Source organism: Cinclus cinclus, chromosome 4 (genome assembly GCF_963662255.1).
Source record: "Cinclus cinclus chromosome 4, bCinCin1.1, whole genome shotgun sequence".
NCBI lineage: Eukaryota > Metazoa > Chordata > Aves > Passeriformes > Cinclidae > Cinclus > Cinclus cinclus.
In genome coordinates, this window is record NC_085049.1 from 24,670,868 (window position 1) to 24,690,441 (window position 19,574).

General features: G+C 39.7%; 1 protein-coding gene across 1 annotated transcript in view; it reads right to left on the minus strand.

The window, feature by feature from the left end:
* Nucleotides 1-806: 806 nt before the first annotated feature.
* The window catches only part of MPPED1 (metallophosphoesterase domain containing 1), a 52,793-nt gene continuing 34,025 nt past the window's right edge, over nt 807-19,574 (minus strand). The window contains exons 5-7 of the mRNA XM_062490918.1: nt 8,978-9,093; nt 4,396-4,509; nt 807-925 (exon numbers count right to left, since the gene is read on the minus strand). Coding sequence (XP_062346902.1) covers nt 807-925; nt 4,396-4,509; nt 8,978-9,093 — 349 coding nt within the window. The remainder of the gene's footprint in view (nt 926-4,395; nt 4,510-8,977; nt 9,094-19,574) is intronic.

Here is a 19,574-nt window from a genome sequence, read left to right on the forward strand (position 1 = left end):
TTACAAACTCCTGAGTTTATACTGCACTTAACACAGTCTCCCTTCTTGAATGTAGAGCTGTTTACAGCATGCTGGCAATATGCACCATTTCCCTTGCCATCTGTAATGCCAGATGTAGTAAAACTTCATTTCAGTACAGTGAATTAGGGCCTTTATTGCATTGGTTTTGAATAGATGCAAAGATTTAGACCTGGAGGACTTGGAGAAATAGCTTGCCTCCTGTGACTGGTCATTTGTGCACCATCTTTTATACTTGCCATGTTGATTAAGGGAAAGCATCCTCTTTTTTTTAAATTTTATTTTACCAAGAGCTCACTGGAAAACATCTGAAATGAGGAAATCCTAGTCTAAGCACTTATGTTTAAACTTCAAACTTTCTTAAAGAAACACTCCTTTGAAAGACATCATTCTTTTAATAAGTCCAGTATACGGTATGTACAAAAGCCCCTACTAGATATATATATATATATATGTATATATATATATATGTATAGATAGATAGATAGATAGATGTATATATATACATATACATATATATATATGTATATATATATGTGTGTGGAATGCATTCACTTTTCTGTGTTCACAAACATTTTAATGATGAAATGTTAGTCTTTAATCTGTTTCTGGCACCAAAATGTCTTTTGTTCCTTGTCCACTTTTGTTACTCTAAATTTATCTGTGAAGAACTAGCAGGGAAAAAAAGAAGGATTTTGCTTTTTTGTTGAATGGTTCCCTATTGGGATTCTCAGCCAGCAGTATAAAGTTGCTAATGTGTTGGGTACAACTTTAAATCCTCATTATAATCATGTGTTCCTTGGAGTAGGTAAGTCAATAACTATAGGCGGATTAAGTGGCTGGTAATTCACAGTGCACACAGATGCATTCACATAGGTGGTGGTTCCATCAGCCATGACACCATAACCTACAAAGGAAGAAAAATTCTGGTTACGCTCATTATTCCTTATTATCTCCTTTATTTTTAATTACCTTTATCACACAATGATAAGTGCCACATTTTTTATTACTCAGAAGGAATTTTAAAATTCTCTTTGTGCAAAACATAAATGTTCCCTGAATCAACACCATCTTTGTCCTACAGCAGAACTTTTTAAATTGTGTAAGAAAAGCAAAATGGACCCTCAGGAGCTAGAGGCTATTATCTCTTGCAGCCAGCTCACTAAACCTACTTAGAAAGACAGATACTTTTTTCTGCAGAGATTCTTCTCTTTAAACCTTTTCAGTTTTAGAAAGGATCCTTCTGATCATTCAGGCTTGCAGTCATCAGTGCAGCAAACTTTGGGCAATTTTAATCTTCCCACCTTTTTTTTCCTGCCTTGTGTTGAACATCCTTTAACCAACCAATGAAGAAAAAGTATTGCTTGACTGAGTCAAGTACGTGTGCATGTGCATATGGGCAGAGTTTGCCTAGTAGGAACCTCTTCTTGCTATGTCCTTGAATTTGTTGACCAAACTTGATGGAAAGGCACTAAAATGCCTGCTCAGGCTGAGAAAACATATATTATGGAATGCATTGTCTAGCAGACAAGTTGTATTCACACCCTAAAACACCACAACATTTTCACAGGAGAGCAGACACATCCATGTGCCTCACCAGTGGAGAAAAAGCTTCAGCTACAACTCATGTCTGGCTAGACACCTAAGGCAAACAATTCCAGAGTTAAATCTGCAGAAAAACACATTTCCAGCTCTAATGCCTGTATAAGTACAGTGAAATGCTGTTTCAGAAAGTGAAGAAGAAGCCTTTTGACAGCCTTGGTGTTATGAAAAAGTAGACATGCTCTCCGTTGTCAAAATCTTTTAATGAATCACTAGGAAAAAACATAAGCTTGATTACATGAAAGCTAAAAGCTTAATGTTGGAAACTTTTACTGAAATATTATGATCAATATGAAGAACTGCATTCATCATCATAAATATGTGATTTTGGGGAAAACACCTGGTAGAAAGCATTTGTGCTAAGAGTCAATCTCACCTTTCATAAAGTTAATAGTGAAATGCATTCAGTGCTATATACACACTGAGTTCTAGATATTCAAATCCTAGGTACTGAGGACCCTATTGTTTTTCTGAATGCGATTTTGTGTCTTTCAGAGCACTGAAAATTGCATAATTTGCAAACAAAGAAACAGTAACCAAATGCTTTTCTTTTTGGTTCCTTAAAACATCCTGAATAATGTAGGGCCTCCTGCACCTCCCATGGAAAAAACACATTATAATTAGGGACCAGGGAGGGAAGAAAACTCTGTCAGGTTCCTGTCACGGGCATTTCTTTAAATCCCTTTCTGTTTGCCATAGAACAACTGTTCTGACGAAAACACAAAATGCAGAGGACAGTCAGCACCATGGCTGGGACTTTCTGTCTCCTCAACTACACATTTGGAGAGAACAGAATCAGCCTGCTAACACACTCCTTTTGCTAGAAGATTCCTAATGCTACAGCTTTCACTCCTGTCTCACTGCCAGCAGAGTTTCCTCGGCCATGACCTCAGTGAAGTACTGGCTATAATGGGAAAATCAGAATTTTAGCCAGAGCTCCTGCCATGCTGCTTGTCCCTTCCATGGGTGGATCAGCAGCAAGCTGATGTGCAGAGGTATTTTTTGGCAGACATGGTAGTTCAAAGAGGGAATAGGGAAGAAACATCTCTTATAAGCACCTCTTCCCCCCAGATGTTCTGTAAATGACTGCTACAGATGTAGCCATGCTCACTCAGAGGAAGAACTCATCTGTTCAAATCATGCATTCTCTCTACAAAGTGCAGTTTCGTTTGCACAGGTTGCCTGCAGTGGGAATTCTCCTCTGCAGAGATTTAGCATCCCACTGAAAAACAGGCTCTGCAGTTCCCCATTTGTTTTCTCTAAATTATGATAGTTAACAAGCAGAGTACCTTGTTTCTGTGTTTTGATACCTACTGTGCCAACTACATTAATTCATAGGATTTACCATTCTATGGAGGTGCCATTCTTTTCCCTCAAGAGCTAAAGTTGGGCTTGGTTTTAGCAGATGTGATTTTGTTTACCTGCCTGAAGCTTCATGGCTTGCTGTTTGCTTATATCCCCTGCAACTCTCTTGGCTTACAATTACTGAAATGACAATGAGTTTGAATTGTACTCTCCAGGTCTCTTGGTTGGAATATCAAAGACTGCTCTAGCAACATTATTTGTTTACTCTGTGATTTCATAACACTTTGGACATTAACCAGGCATTAACAGGCCACCGCAGATGAGACACATGAGGAGAATGGACCTAATCCTTGTACAATAAAATAATAATCTGAACATCTTACCCATTTATTTTACACCACCAGCGATGTCACTTCTAATGTGCCATGGTGAAAGCCCCCAGCAGCAAGTCAGAGAGGGTTATCTTGGGAACGGTTCTTCACAAAACCAGAAGCATCTGAATGTCTCCAGTTTTCCCATCTCTACACTCATGAGACCCACAGAGTTCCTACAGCAAAGGCTGGAGCAGTCCCAGAAGCAGAAACTGGCAGTTGTGGAGTACCTTTTCCTGCCAGTAAGTTAACACTGCCAAAGACTGAGCAGCTGATAATACACACTTACATGCCAATGGTTCAATCCTGCACAGCCCACTGCTTTCTGCTTGGGATGGGGGCACTGCTTGTAGCCTTGCTGCCTTACTCTGTGAACAGGGCAGACAGCATGTACCTTTCCCTTTTTCTGGAGGTGAACTCCTGCCATCACTGTCTTCAGCAGAACATATCTGTCACCGTTTTCTGCCTTGTGTGAAGGGGAACTCATTTTTTTTCCCAGTTAAATATCATATAGTCAATAGAACCACTTGCTTTGACTGAGCACAAAATGTTTCCCCTGCCAAAGCAACTAAATGCATCTATAAATATATTGGAACTTCTACACCAGTCAGTGGTGACATTCCTCTTGATTTCAACTTCATATACACACTGATGGGGAGAGACAACCATTATTGTACAATCTTGAAGATCAAGCCTTAGAAGCAGCCCTTGAAACATTCCTACCTCTTTTACAAGCATAGAACCTGAGACACAGAGATGTTTCATGAATTATTGTGAAGCACAGATTCTGCTGAGGTAGAAAAATCCCTCCATCCTAATATTTAGTCACTTTGTTTAACTACTGGACTTGTGTTCTTTTTTTAAAGCCTCACTGTACTCATCCCTGCGAAGGAAGCATCTACATATTTTATAGATGTAGAAAATGAAAGCTCAAGTGCAAGTATTGAAATGTGGGTGTCAGCCAATTTCTCCTCTATATATGCAGCTAAATATGTATCTGAATTCTAGTAGTGTTTCAGTTAAGACATTCAAATTTGAAAATGCTGGTTAAGCCTTCTCTGCGGCTTCTAAATATGTATATAAAGAAATGTGTTCTGACCTTCATGGATATGTCCAAAAACATGAAGCCTTGGCTGTATTCGTCTCTGGACTGTGTTCAGCAGCTCAACACATCCTACCCGTTGCATTTTCTTAGGAACCCAGTCTAGAAAACCTTTGGAAAAGAAAGCAAAGCTTTAAGAGAAGACAGGTAATCCACAAAGTTGTCTTGTTATACAGCATTTTTGAGATTTCATATCTCATGGCTTTTCACAAACAGTCACAGAATAATTGAAATAGCAAAAAATGTGTCTGTCTTGGTAAGCAGAAGAGGCTTTACCCATATTTCTTCCTGAGGAGAATGAGGTGTAAAAAGCAGGAAGTCCAAAGCAAGCCTCTAAAGAATTTAAAAGAACATTTAACTATTTAAAACCAGTCCTGGGACCTACTATTTTAGATTGAACACTTGAACCAGTTTAATGGAATCTGTGTTGCCAATACTACAACTATATTGTTGTGACATTGATTCCTACATTAGTGGAGCTCAGGTGAGGAATCCACTACATGCCCCCCCCAAAAAACCATCCTTGAGTTAAACCACATCATGACACAGCAAGCCCCACTTGCCTAAACTGATGGATCTCAGATAGGAAGAGAAACTCAGGCCTTTTGCAGATGTATTTAATTGCTTCATTTACTTGCACAAAAATTGTGCAAAAATGGATTTATTTTAAAAATAGACAGAAATGTTGCATCAACTTGCCTCTTTGTCTAAAAATACTGCAGGGGGAAGTTTACTGCCAACTGAAGTCTTATGTTTCCTTCCAAGTAGTAGTATAAGGAGGATGTTGTATTGGAGTGTTTGCAACAACCAATCTGTTTTCTTTCTATTGTTCAGTCATTTTCATCAGGCTCAAATTTGGAAACCTAAAAGATAAAATCTTCCTGTTTTTATTTTGTTGTTCTGACATTTTCCCTGAGTGCCTGTCCTAGCTTTGCATTTCTTGGATTTGCTGCAGCAGTGTGAATATATTCTGCTTTTAGCCAGAGGTACAGAGCCTGGACCTGGTTTTCATACATTTACTTTTGATGTCCACTCAAGCATGGCTAAGCAGCCAACCAACTGGTTTAAAAGACCAGAAGGGTGGTATTCAAGCTCTTGGAAAAGCTCTCAGATTTGCTAGCTTCAGGGTAGGTTCACACATTGAGAAATACCTCTTTAGCTGGCAGTGCCTGAAAACTGGGCTCAGTAAACAGCGAGGTTTTACCAAAATGGCAAAAGTTTGCACTTGTTTCATAGCTACTCAGAGATCAATGTTCAATTTTCAGAAAAAAATTTGGGAATGGGTCATCCTAAGTGCAAAAAGAGGAAGATCTGATGATGGTCAAAGACCTGAAGGTGCTGTTTGGCACCTGTCAGGGGAGGTAGAAAAAGAAAGCTGAACTGCAGCCAGATTGAGGAATGCTTACGCCTGCTGAATTCACTTGTGCCATCAAAATGAGGTCAAAATTCACAGGAGAAAAACAGTATTTATGATGTCAAAGTGAGGCCAGCAATTCCTCTGGAATAAAGTCATGCCTTGTTTGGTTTTTTTTTGTTTGTTTTTTTGTGGTTTTTTTTGTTTTGTTTTGAGATTTTTTTTTTTCCTTCAGAATAAACATATTATTATAGCCATAGGTTTTACTACTCTAATGATTTGAAACAGTTAATTGTCAAAATGTCTGTGGTGAACATAAAGCCAAAAGTATTTCCACTTCAAAAACTTCACAAACAAAAATACATAAAATTAACTTCTCCATTAAATTAAGCATTATTTATGTTGAACATGTTTTTGTTTACATGCATTATCACCCTTCTGAAGCCTTCCCATATGTTTGCAGCTTATTATGTACACCTGACTACACAAACTAAGAATAATTGATTACACCTAGCTAACAATTAGAGTTCATCTTAGGGGTTTTTTAATGTTTGGTTACTTGAAACAGGTTTCTGCAGCTGTCAGGAAAGTATAAATCTTTGTCACAGACTATCAAGCAGACAGCTGCAAATGAAGACTTAAAGGTGAAATTAAATTACAAACAAAGAAAAGAAAGTGAACTTTTGGAAGAGAAATAAAAGAATCATAAATGGAGATCTTTAGGAAACAAAAATATGCTGATATAGAAATGAGCATTAACGCTGATCCCATAATCACAAATACTATATTTGATAAGCTGTAAAATATATGGCATTTCTTTTTTAATGATAATAAAAATGTTACTAATAAAATGGTAAAAAATAGCTGTTTTAACCTTTTTTTTTTCTCATCCTGTGTGAACCTCCCATGTATCCCTGCCCTGCTTTCATTCCAAAGCACTACTCTAAAACAGAAGAGAAAAATTATTCATATTTTTGTTATATGGCTTAATGAAAAACAAAGATAATTAACTCTTAATGGTGCTTCTGCATCTAAATCAGTCCATTTCAAATCTATGTAATAATGTAGTATTAATTAGTTCAGAGGGATGCACACTCTTTTGAAGTGAGGGAATGAGAAAGCAGCAGAGAAAATGAATGATGGACAGAATTTAGGAAGCCATACTGGAAAAAAAAAAAAACAAAACAACAAACCCGCCAGAATTTGCAAGTGGCCTGATTGCAATTTATGATCATTACGCACAACTCTAGCAAGGTTCTGAGTTCCAAGATAAGAACAGGAATTGGCTTTCTGGTTAAAATAATTGGCAGGGAGGGTCAAGGAAGATCCTGTCTCCCAAAAGGTCTGTGGACAGAGCTGCACAATAAGGTGGTTTTGTAAGTTAAACAGAGTGCTAAGTTCTTTGACGCATCCTATGTTTGCTGCCATGGGTTTCAGGAAGACCAACAACTCCTGCCCTCAGGCAGAGGGTTCTGTGCCTGAGCTGTCTATTAATGCATCAATAAGAGAGAGACAAAGAAACAGGGACTTCTAAAAAAAAAAAAATTCTTGGGGGATGGTTGAAGATAAAGAATTAAAGGAAAAAAAAAGAGAACACATACTGAGCCATGGAGATGAGTGGAATCCACATTACTCCATTACAATCACTTGAGATGGGTGGCCCTTCCTCCAAACTACTGCAATTATTAATTCACTTTTCAATTAATAAATCTACTATTAAATTTATTACTAAAGTCAGTCTGCTTAGTGCCAGCTCTGCAGTACTCTTTAGAGGTCCTCCTCCCTCTGCTGATGCCTGAGGCTACTGGAGAGGCCTGGTGGCTAAATGTGGTTGAATCTCTCCACTTTCCAACATTAGATTTCAAGCAAATCTTCAGTCAGCTGAAGGTTGGATTGTTTTACAGCTGATCAGCTGGCTTTGAAAGGGGTTTTCAAAGTGCTGAAAAAACTTCTGAAAAGAAGTATTAGATATGACTTATAAATAAAACTACATGAAAGACACAGCATTGTGCCTTGGATCCTAGCAGGGATTACTCCCATACCAATGGCTTGGAGCTGATATCTCGGGGCTGAAACACTTAATTTCTGACATCCACTTTTACAATACAGGCTCATATTAAAATCAGTCCATGGCATGGCATGAGACTCCATTTAGGTGAAGAATCAAAACACACACCCCTAACTGTGAGAAACTCTGCTCACAAAGAACTACTTTCCCCCAGGATTAGTGAGCAGTGGAATGCAAACATGTCTTTCTAAAGAAAACAAAACACAAACCCTTTAGATACTTTCTCCTCCAAGCTCTGAAAGAGAAAAAAGGGTGGAAGGCAAGGGTTTTAGCTTCAGGAAATTAGGGAATCTAAAGGTTTAAAGAAACCAACTGCCTTTATTTCACGCAAAGCACAGTAAGACTCAGCAGAACACTTGAGTACATGCTTCTTATTCATGTCCATTTATTAAATTAGTGAGAGTCTAACACAAAATCACATTAAATATAGACTGGTATTTGTTAAATCCACTGAAAAAAGTTTAAGACCCTTAAGCCTTTATTTAATCTGGACAAATTTGTGTGATTGTATTATTTCTGTAACAAAGGTAATGTCAAAATTTTCTAGGAATATTATAAATCTGTTATAGATAGATAGGTTTTATATCACCTATATTGATATTTGGAAAATGCACATGCAAAACTATTTATTTTTGATCTGTTAATGTTGCCAAATTGTATTAAAGATAAGGAATTTAACCATCCTGTTCAAAGAACAGGCAAACAATGGGGAGAATCTGGGTTTGTGAGGTAGAAGGAGCCCCAAGTCAGCATGATGAGGGAAAAAAGAGATTCTGGGTACTTGTTGATGGAAGAATGCTGTAGCAAGTCAGGGAGAAATCATGCATTTCTCTTCAAACAGGCTCCATGCTTTCAATCTAGTAATTTCACTAGTGGTAGATTAGACATGTGCATAGGAAAACTAGACCCTGCTTATTTATAAAGCTCATTATGGCTTTATGTGTTAACATTTTATTCTTTAAGCCATTATTTAATTCCCTGCCATTGAGCAGAGATATCATAGGTAATCATGAGCTGAAGTACTGGTGCTGCCGAAATCAGTATGCATGTTGCTTTTGACTTTTGTTAGTCAGGATTGCACTCTTTTTCTAAGGAAAGCCATCAGTTACTATATAATCATCTGAAATACACAGCTAAGATCACTATTATTTTCTTACCGAGAGGTGGTCCATGTGTTATAAGAATATCTATCCCATCTGGAATAAGGTTCCATTTCTCTAATAGTGCTTGGCCTCGTGGAAGATTAAATCCCCAGCCATAAAACCAAGGTTGCCTGCCAAGAGAGGAGGAGAATGTCTTCAGTGCTACTTCCATCTACTGGTTATCTAATTAAAATACTGAGGTTGACTCTTTACTACCGTGGAATTTGAAGACACAAATAGCATTCATTTTCTTCTTTGTGTGCCCAGTAATCCCCTCTTTCCATACAAGCAGTGTTGTTTAACTTGTATGGCAAATACATGCAGTCCTCCCAGCTTTCAGTAGACAGTATACAGTAAAATATTCACAGTATCGCTCCAACTACTTACAAGCCCTGGATACCAAGATCTCCATGTGTGGATTATCACGCTGACTCTCACAACATTTAGAAGAACAGCTGTCTCAGACACCTCCATGTGATTTATGTTTCATTGGCTCCCAGCACGTTTGGCCCTTAGCCTATGACCAGCTGGGCAAGGACAGACCCTGGCACCATGACAGATCCTGCTCCAAAGTCAGAGACATCATCTCTGCTGCTTTGTTTTCCTAATTGGATACATCCCATCAGAACAAGAATGCTGCTTCTCTTACACATAAACTTCTTTCCTCTGGTGTGTTGACTTGCTAAAAGCAAGTAAGATTTCCATAGTCAGGATTCCTTATCAGACAGGCATTTACATTTTTTAAAATGTACTTATGGAGCAGCTCATCATGGAGCAGCAGGACTGTAACACTGCCAGTCAGAACATAATTTATCTGTATCTTGATATCCCATTGATTAAAAAACTATATCTCACAGAAATTATATCACAGTATTAAATTATGGCTTGCTGACTAGGCTCCATTTCTAGGTCATAAAATTGAACGCTTAGTTTTAGGTTGGAAGTTAAAATAATTTTTTGACTGACTTCTTGTGGCCATACCCATATTTGAAGAACAATGAACAGAAAGTTTTTCTTCCACAGACAAAAGGAGGCTCAACTCTTGATGACTGAAAGGCTTTCTTTCTCATCCCCTGCCTCTTCATCACATGCCCTGGATAACCAGGGTCTTGAGAAACAGGTGTCCCAGGGGAAAAAAAAAAAGGTGAAACTTCGAACATCTGCTCTCGGGACCAGAAATACATGTCGCAGCTTCCAGAAGCTGTGATGAAGGAGGTAAAGAAGCTGTGTGAAGGGGAGATGCTAACAGCACTAGCAGTGAAGCACAAATCTTGTTCTGGGTAACATTGCTCAAGCCAGGGCATCTGGCTAAGAAAAACACTCATCCCTACATCAGGCCACAAACTCACACTTTTCTGGTTACCTGTTCAACATTCCAAGCAACCTTTCCTCACCTCCCTGCTGCCAAGGTCTAGAGGGAAGCTCAGGGGAGACCTTATCTTTTTAAAATTTCCTGAAAGGAGATTTTAGCAAGGTGAGAAATGGGTCTCTTCTCCCAGGTAACAATCAATAGGACAAGAGGAAATGGCCTGAACTTGTACCAGGGGAGGTTTAAATAGGGTATTGGGAAAAATTCTTCACTGATATGTCAAGTGGCTAAGTCACCATGCCTAGAAACATTTAAAAGATGTGTAGATGTGGCACTTGGGGACAAGGATTAGTGGCATAAGGTTTATGGCTGGATTTGACATCTTAGACATCTTTTCCTGAACAATTATGGGATTCTCCTAACTGGCTTATTGTGCAGCAAGGTACCAGCAATGATACCATGTGACATTGCCACACAGCAACCACACAAGCTCTGTGGAACTGGATCTGCCCCTCCTTACATTCAGCTCACCACTGAGATAAGGAAATTATTTCTACCACACAGGAATGCCTCGAAAATAAAAAACCTGAAGACTGAGAGGTGCTTGGATATTGCAGAAGTGGGAGGCTTCATAAAAATATACAGTGGTTGGTTTTTTCTAAACTCTTCATCCTTTCTTGTCTTGGGATTGCATTCCACACCTAACATGCCAAGTGTATTTCTTCACCAAGAGGAAAATTGTTTGGCAAATTGTCTGTAGGCCTAGGGCATGTTTTCAGCAGCAAGATCTCACTGACAGAAAATATTTGCAAGGGCAAATAGGTGGCAAAAGAGGTGTCAGCACAGTAAATCATGTGTTTTAGGTCACCAACAATTTCAAAGGTTATATATCCCTGGTCCCACCCCTCCCTTGGTGTGGTGCTGTTGGGCAGGGACAAAATTGTCCCCGATGGGAAGCGAGGGGTGTCACCATCCCACAGGTGTGCCAGACATAGAAAAGAAACCAAGGGGAAAGACCAAGAGTTTGCTCAAGAAGCACAGGCCAAAAACTCGCAGAATAGTTATTTTAAGACTACAATGAAGCATTTTTAAGAGAAATAATCATGACTGCCACAGGTCTCACCAGAAGTCAGCTTAATCCTGCTGAAATCCAGACAACCACAAACCACATACACAGCTGTGAGAGCCTCTGCCTGCTTCTACCAGGGCTGGACTACACACGGCCACTTTCTAAAAAATCCCATTTCCCCTTATGAATAGGCATGATCTGCTTATTAAGACAAGAAGCACTTTCCCCATCCCTCCCTCCTCCCTCCCTCGCTCCCTTTGTGGTGACTGCAGCGGGGCTGGTAAGTTATGCATGCTGGAGCTGTTCTTTTGTGAAGGGGAGATGTTACAACTTGTGTGATTTGCCATTATGCTGTCTTTTGTGACAATCCCGAGATGGAAGGAAATGTCTGGAATATTTCTGGCAAAAAAAATATAAAAATATATATATATACCCCAGGTCCAAGAAAGGATTCAGCAGAGGACATTGGCATGCTTTATGTTGGAGAGAAGAAAGGCAAATCACACACTTCAGTACCCCCACCCCCAAAGCAAAAACCATCTTTATAACTGCATAGGGATTTTATAAATCCCCACATCACTTCTTCTGAAAATTTATTACAAAACAGCTATCAAAGTTCCTGAGTAGGGAAAAAGCCTTCTTCTCTAATGCCCACTAGTGAGCCCGTGACCTGGATATCATGCAAAGACAACTTTGTCTAAAATTTACGTTTATGATAGAACCTGAAAACAAAGTTAAATTCTTTATATCGAGTACTGAATTTCTGTATTCCCAGTTAGTGCTTACTCAGGAAAAGTGGATACATTATTTTTATAATGTATTTTTCAGTAATATTTTACATTTGACAAAGAAAATATTGTCATGTGTGTTCTACAAGAGAAAAATTCACTGTCCTCAAAAAAAAACAGAAACCAACCCAAGAAAAATTTATTTGTCAATTAAAGACATGCATCATTAATGTATTTCACCTTTGAAGTGAAGAACTCATCTCTAGAAATGTACTTTGATTTAGGTCTTACCTTTTTCAAGCAAACAGTTTGAGTGTCTCCAACACTGTACTGAAATTCAACCATTTTATTATTTTGATAAGAATACTGGTTGTCTACATAGAAAACTCAAGAGGGAAAATGTATCAGAGGTGAATTTGTTTACAGCACAATTAAGTGCTTATGTTTAAGACATTTGAACAAGTTTTGCAGGCCAAATAATCGGCCACACAAAAAGGGCTGAATTATCAGAGTTTGTGCTAGAAATCGGATGTTGCTTTATGTACTGAATTTCTATCTTTCTGTTCTAAAGTAACCATTGGAATAATTTTCTTACAGAATGATAGTTGCTATGACAACCATAGCAAATTTTCCTTTTCTGAAACAGATGTCTCATTTAGTTGAAAATTAGAATGTGAAAAACCCATGGGAAAAATTAATTCAAACTTTAACAGAACACTGACTACAATGTAATCTCTTATAGGTTAACCCCTTAACATCTTTCTGCACTCCTATAGTAACCTTCTCATAAATTCTAATTAAACCAGTTTAACCTCCTAGGAATGACCTTCTTAGCTATCATTAGCACTTTAGTTGTCTTTGAAAGGATCATTTCTGTTATAATAGTAACTGAAAAAAAAACCATACTAAAAAAATAATGGTCAAACATATTACCTCCATAATTATTTATTAGGTTTTTCTTTTTCTTTTATTCAGCTAGCACTGGAAAGAGCTAACATGTAGCTCAAAAATTCTTTTGTCATTTAAGTGGGGCTTTACTTAGTTTTACATGTGATCTACTGCAAAAGGTGGGGATGCACCACACATATTTGACCTGCCCTTTATGTGAAAATGGAAGGTTTTTCATTTTTAAACCACTGGTACCCATCTCAATCTGACAGGCAGCCATACAAACAAGGAATACTTGGCTGGGGAGAACTATCAATGCACATGGATTTTTCCATTGCAAGCAATGAAAGACTGAAATTTGATTCTCCATTGCCTTGATTCAATTTAAACGTTTTAACTCAAAGAATGGCTTCCTTCCTTTGCAGCTCAAGGGTACTCGCCACAGTACCTGGGCACCCCTGCAAACAAACAGGGGAGAAAACCAATAGGCACTCCCAGAAACACTCTCCCTTGGCATTGCCTGCCGGGCTGTGGGGTGGCAGCTAGCACAAGAGCTGCAAGATTTACTGCAGCAGCTGCCTCTAGGCTGCCAAGCTGAGTAACAAATCTTGCCACCAGTAGGCACCAATTACTCTGACTTCAAGGGAAAAGCCCAGTAGCCACAGGCAGCTATGAGTGGATTGACTGAACAGCAGTGGTATTTCAATGGGATTGCTGGGCAGCATCTTGCAAACACCCTGGATGCAAAAAATGCAGAATTGAAACACATTGTACCTCCTAATTTCTATTGTTTCCTATAACATCTTTACTTTTTTTTTTCCCAGCTGAAAGTCAAGTTCTCTCACTAGAATTCCTTTGCTTACCAAATAAATTTCAAAGGTTCACAAACACATGCAACTTGCTCCAGTCTTTTCTCCACAACTGTTGTCATTTTTCTCCTACAGGAAAATAAACAGATATTGGTTGGTGACTGTCAAGAAGCTCAGTGGGAAAAGAATGGACCAAATCACCTTTCTCAATCCTTCTCCTCTTCCTGAAAAAAGCAAATATTCTGTATTTAGGAGGCTGGACTACCCATGCTGAAAGCCATACTGGTAGGAGTTACTGGTCAAGGGCCATGGAGCACAAAAAGCAGATTCATCAGTGGTAAACACGGGCAAAACTCCAGCACTTCCTGGTTCCCAGCCCAAGAAAATTCAGTGTTGGACATTTAACTCTAATTTTTCCTGGTCTTGATATAATCTTATTATCATAACTAGCCACATTCCTGTGAACATGGGTCTACAGTACTGTACACCCTGCACACTGTCCCTCATGTGCAGGTTCTTCAGGTGTTCATATTTTTACATTCCCCACCACTGCATAAGCTGAATTTACCCAATTGCTGCATATGTCTTTTTAGCCTCTCCTTAATAAATAATTATCTATTTTACTGAGTATTTCTAGTATTTTTTAATTCTACTTTGTCTCCAAAGAAGCATTCACAAAAGTTTGAATTTTTTGGTGGTTTGTTTTTTTTTTTTTTTCTTTCAGCCATTTCATCTAAAGTAGTTGTGAAATAACACAGACCTTTTTGGGTTTTTTTCTTCCTTTCATGCAAAAGGGCTATCCAAAGCAGGAAGGGAAAAGACAAAAGAAACTATCAGGCCACTGCTGCTAAGAATGACTGTTTGTCAGGGCACTGTTTGTTTACAGGCTTTGAAATTTCATTCAACATCTGGGCATCTGAGCCAAATATAACTGAGATCTAAGGAAAAACAAGTTTCAGAAGTCTTCAGGAGCATCAGAAGATTTATATTACAACTAACTTCCAAGTGAGAGAGGCACGGATGGTGTGATTTTAGAGAACAGCAGCGTCCAAAAAATAATTAAAGTATGCAAAAGAAAAAAAAATTAAATATTTTCATTCTTGGTATTGAAGCCAGGTCTTTTTAAGTGAAAGATAAGGCCTTATACCTAACAAATGGAAATGGTGCAACTCAGATCCTCTACTGGCCATGACACACAGCTATACTTCCATGGGGAATATTGCCTTGCTTGTTTTGCATCCAAGGTTGTCATTCTTGAAACTCTGAATCAAATTAAATTATTGTTTTCACAAAAGGAAAGAAGGATAAAAATCTGAGTATGGCCCTTTGTCAGTAATTATTTCTCTTGCAATCCGAGTTACACATTAAATCATTCATCTTTTGTTTAGTAAAGTATTTCATACAGCTCTGACTGCAAAGAAGAAAGAATGAGCTATGACTAATAGGAACTGATCATTTCTAAACATTAATCTGTTATAAAACAATGAAAAATAAAATGAAATCTACTTTATCTTCATAACAAGAAAACAAGAAGGTAACAGGTAAGGAAGAAAATTAATGAAAGACTGAATTTAAAATATGCCAGTACCAAATGCAGATAGTTTATCTCATTCTTCTGAAAGGCAAATGATTATACCCCATCTGATATTTTTTAAAAATAATAAAACAAGCAAAGGTAGAAGCTAATTTGGAATAATTAGTCAAAAGATTCAATGCTGAGGGTTCAGATGTAGAACTGTACAGATTTTCAGTACAGTCTTAGGGATTTAATGCAGAGAAAAGGTCTTGAGTTCCTGATGTCTCAGAGCCTGTTCCCCCAGTCTTTTGAATTCTCAGCACCCAAAATTATAGATACAGCCAGGTTATCCTGCCCATATTTCAGATACTGATAGCTGGCAATCACAGAAATTAGGGTTAGGAGAGGAGTTAACAGCCCCTCTGCTTGAAGTACAGTCACAATCTCATTTTAAATGCAAAACCTGCCAAGAAGGGGCCAATCCAGAAGGAAAAAAAAAAATTTGATGCCCATCTATGTATGGCATCTTTATGGTTATTCACTGTCAGATGCCCAGACAGCTAAAGAAAAAGAATGCTCTTCAACACTTTCAGCTAGCTGGCATTTGTTGGAGTCCCCTAATGCAGGTGTTTGTCACCTGAAGAGATGGAATATCCCTTTTAGGGGCTCTCCCAGATGAAAACATGACTAAAAAAGTAGGATATGTAACAGCTGCCCTGAGAAACAACAAAAAAGGCTCTCACAATAGCCACTGAATTACTGACCCCCCCCACCCCCCAGCTACAGTCAGGCCCAAGAGTTACTCCATTTAGTGATTCACCAGGTTTACATTCTTGTCTCAAAATACCAGGAGTAATCAGGCCATATGGACTAACTGTCTGCCAGTTCTTTTCTGATTTTCCTCCTTTTTTTTTACCTTCTTTTACTTAGAAAATTCAAATCCATTTTGATTTAAACAAGCATGAAAACACTTCCAAAATGAATAAATTAATGCAACATGTGTGCATATATGCATGAGGTGCATTATTATTAATGTTTCCAATTTAGCAACAGATGAACTTACTGCTTGTTTAAAAAAAGCACATACTGATGCTTCATGTGCCGTGTGTCTACCTGAAGTGAACAAAATCCAAGCAATCCTTAATTCCATGTTTACATTTTCCCATAGTCTTAAATTCACTCCATAGTGCAGTGCTGGAAACAAATTGCTGCAGTAGAGCTTTCTATACCAAAAAAGTAGATGCTTAACAGCTATCCTTCAGCTATCTAGGAATCTGAGATACCTTAAAAATGTACTCATTTGATGTAGATTACAAAATTAGAAATATTTGACATGCACAGGTGCAACTGTGTGTTGTAATATTCAGCAAGCTTTGTCTGAACTCAGGAAAAAAAAAAAAGGAAATTTATGACCTTCTGAAGCAGGACAAGAAACTCAAGAAGACTAAAAGGATGTTGTGGGTTATGCAGGGAAAAAGAAGTAGAAGGACCAATTCCTAGATAGAGCTTAATCTGTCTGCTGCTGTAAAAAAAATATATATCAGCAACAAAAGGATGGTCAAGGAGAATCTCCATCTTATATTGGATGCAGGGGGAAACATGGTGATGAGGACTGAGAAAAAGGTTGAGGTACTGAATACTTTCTCTGTCTCACTCTTTAACATCAGACTGGTTGTTGCCATTTTATCAAGCCCCTGAGCTGGAACATAGGGACAGGGAGAAGAATGACGCCCCATAATCCAGGGGGAAATAGGCAGTGACTGCTACACCACTGAGACACCCAAGAAAGTCTACAGGGCTGGATGGGATCCACCCAAGAGCTGTCATCACATGCAGGACAACCAGGGAATCCCAACATGGGTCTGTGACAGGCAGCTCCTGCTTGGCCCACCCAAGCTCCTTCTGTGACAGTGGATGAAGGATGAAGGATGAAGGATGAAGGATGAAGGTTGTGGATGTGTTTCCCTGGACTTTAGAAAGCCTTTGGCACTGTCTCCCACACATTCTCCTGGGGATATGGCTGCTCACGGCCTGGGTGGGCCCCTGCTTCACCAGGTATAAAACCAGACTGGTGGGGAACAGAGCCACATCCAGGTGGGGCTGGCACCAGTGGAGTCCCAAGGGCTCAGCACTGGGGACAGTCCTGTTCAATATCTTTATTGATGATCAGGACAAGGGGATCGAGGGCACACCCAGTCAGTTCATGGGCAGCACCCAGCTGGGTGGGAGTGTGGATGTGCTGGAGGGCAGGAAGGCTCTGCACAGGGATCTGGACAGGCTGGACCCATGGCCAGCCCAGTGGTCCAAGGGTCAGCAAGGCCAAGGGCCCGGTCCTGCCTCGGGTCACACCAAGCCCTGCAGCTCCAGGCTGGGGCAGAGGGGCTGGAAAGCTGGGAAAGGCCCTGGGGGCGCTGGGGACAGCGGCTGGACATGAGCCCAGGTGTGCCCAGGGGGGCGAGAGGCCAATGGCACCTGGGCTGTGCCAGCCATGGTGTGGCAGCAGGGCCAGGGCAGTGACTGTCCCCTGTGCTGGGCACTGCTGGGGCCACACCTCAGATCCTGGGGCACTTCTGGGAACCTCAGCACACGAGAGACACCGAGGGGCTGGAGCGTGTCCAGGGAAGGGAACGGAGCTGGGCAAGGGGCTGGAGCACCGGGAGGGGCTGAGGGAGCTGGGAAAGGGGCTCAGCCTGGAGAAAAGGAGGCTCAGGGGGGACCTTGTGGCTCTGCACAACTCCCTGACAGGAGGGGACAGCTGGGGGGGGTCAGGCTCTGCTCCCAGGGAACAGGGACAGGACAGGAGGAAACAGCCTCGAGCTGTGCCAGGGGAGGTTCAGGTTGGTCAGCAGGAGGAATTTTGTCATGGAAAGGGGGCTCAGGCACTGGAAGGGGCTGCTCAAGGAGGTGCTTGAGTCACCAGCCCTGGAGGTTCAGAAAATGTGTAGATATGTTTAGGGGCAGGGTTTAGTGCTGGTCCTGGCAGTGTTTGTTCTATGTTTGAACTTGATCTCAGAGGTCTTTCCCAACCTAAACAATTCTATGACTGGTCCCAATTTTCTCTGCATTCTTAGCAGTGAAGAAAAATCCTCATTTAATTCATTTAAAACAATGCTAATTTATTGAATGAAATAACAGCAATTCCAAAGGAAGTGTTCTGATGTTAAAGCAGTTTCACAAGTGGTAAATTACTTTCCCCCTTAAAATCCAGTCAGGGAAAAGAGAAAGAACTCAGACAGCTTTGTTAAAATAAATTCCTGTGTCAGTGGCTCTATTTACAATTCTTCATGTGGAGCCACCATCTCCTTCTTGATGTAGTAACATCTTTACTGTGTCAAAATTTGGGCAAAATGCACACATATAAGCTGTCACAGAGTAGGGAGGCTGATTCTCACCAGGTGTAAATGGCTCAAATGCTGGTGGAGCACTGCCAAGTTACTCCAGCTGAGAATCAGCTCCACATAGACCCACTCCAAACTAGTTGGCTATTTGTGTTTCTCTTGGAAAATCGCCAAAGGGCTCATCACAGTGCCCAACTGTATTTACATCTCTGAAACATCCTGAAATTGCTGCTGTCTGGAGCTACAGCTCAGACTACAGATAGAGCTGGTCGTTCTTTTGTTCAAGGAGAAAAAAAATGGGGGGAAAAGCAGCAAAACAACAAAAAGGAAGGCACTTTAAACTTTAAAATCAGCTCTGTCTCATAAAATTAAACTTTCAAGCAAATGTGAAAAATAAAAGGAAAAAACTGCTGTGGGGGATAGCAATTTCACTCTTGTGGTTTATGAACTGCAGGAAAGCGAAGCCAATTCCCTATAGTGAGATTACAGGTCCCCTCTTCCACAGGTCTTAAATTAAAAACCAGCTGAATCCAAAGTGAGCTAGTTTACTGGATCAGAAGATTCAATTATTTCTGCTAAGTAACTGAATGTGAACTACTTCCTTTTAATAATATACAACTAATAATTACTGCCTAAGAAATGACTTTTTCCTACCAAGCTAATTAAACTAAAGCAACATATTTTTCAACTGCTCTCAAATTTAACTAAAGCAAAGAACATCGAAAAGCAAGTAAATGCAAACCTCCACTCGCAGAAGGAAATACAAAGCCACACAAAGCATTCAGACATTACAAGAAATAGGATTTGCCTAAAATTGTTATGTTGAAAACAATATAATTTCTGGTCTATATTCAGCATACACTCATGTGTGTGTCCTGCACACTTGTACAGACACAGTGGGAAAGCTTTACCACAGAGTGGATGCAAAGCACTTTTGGCTTCATTAACTGGTTAA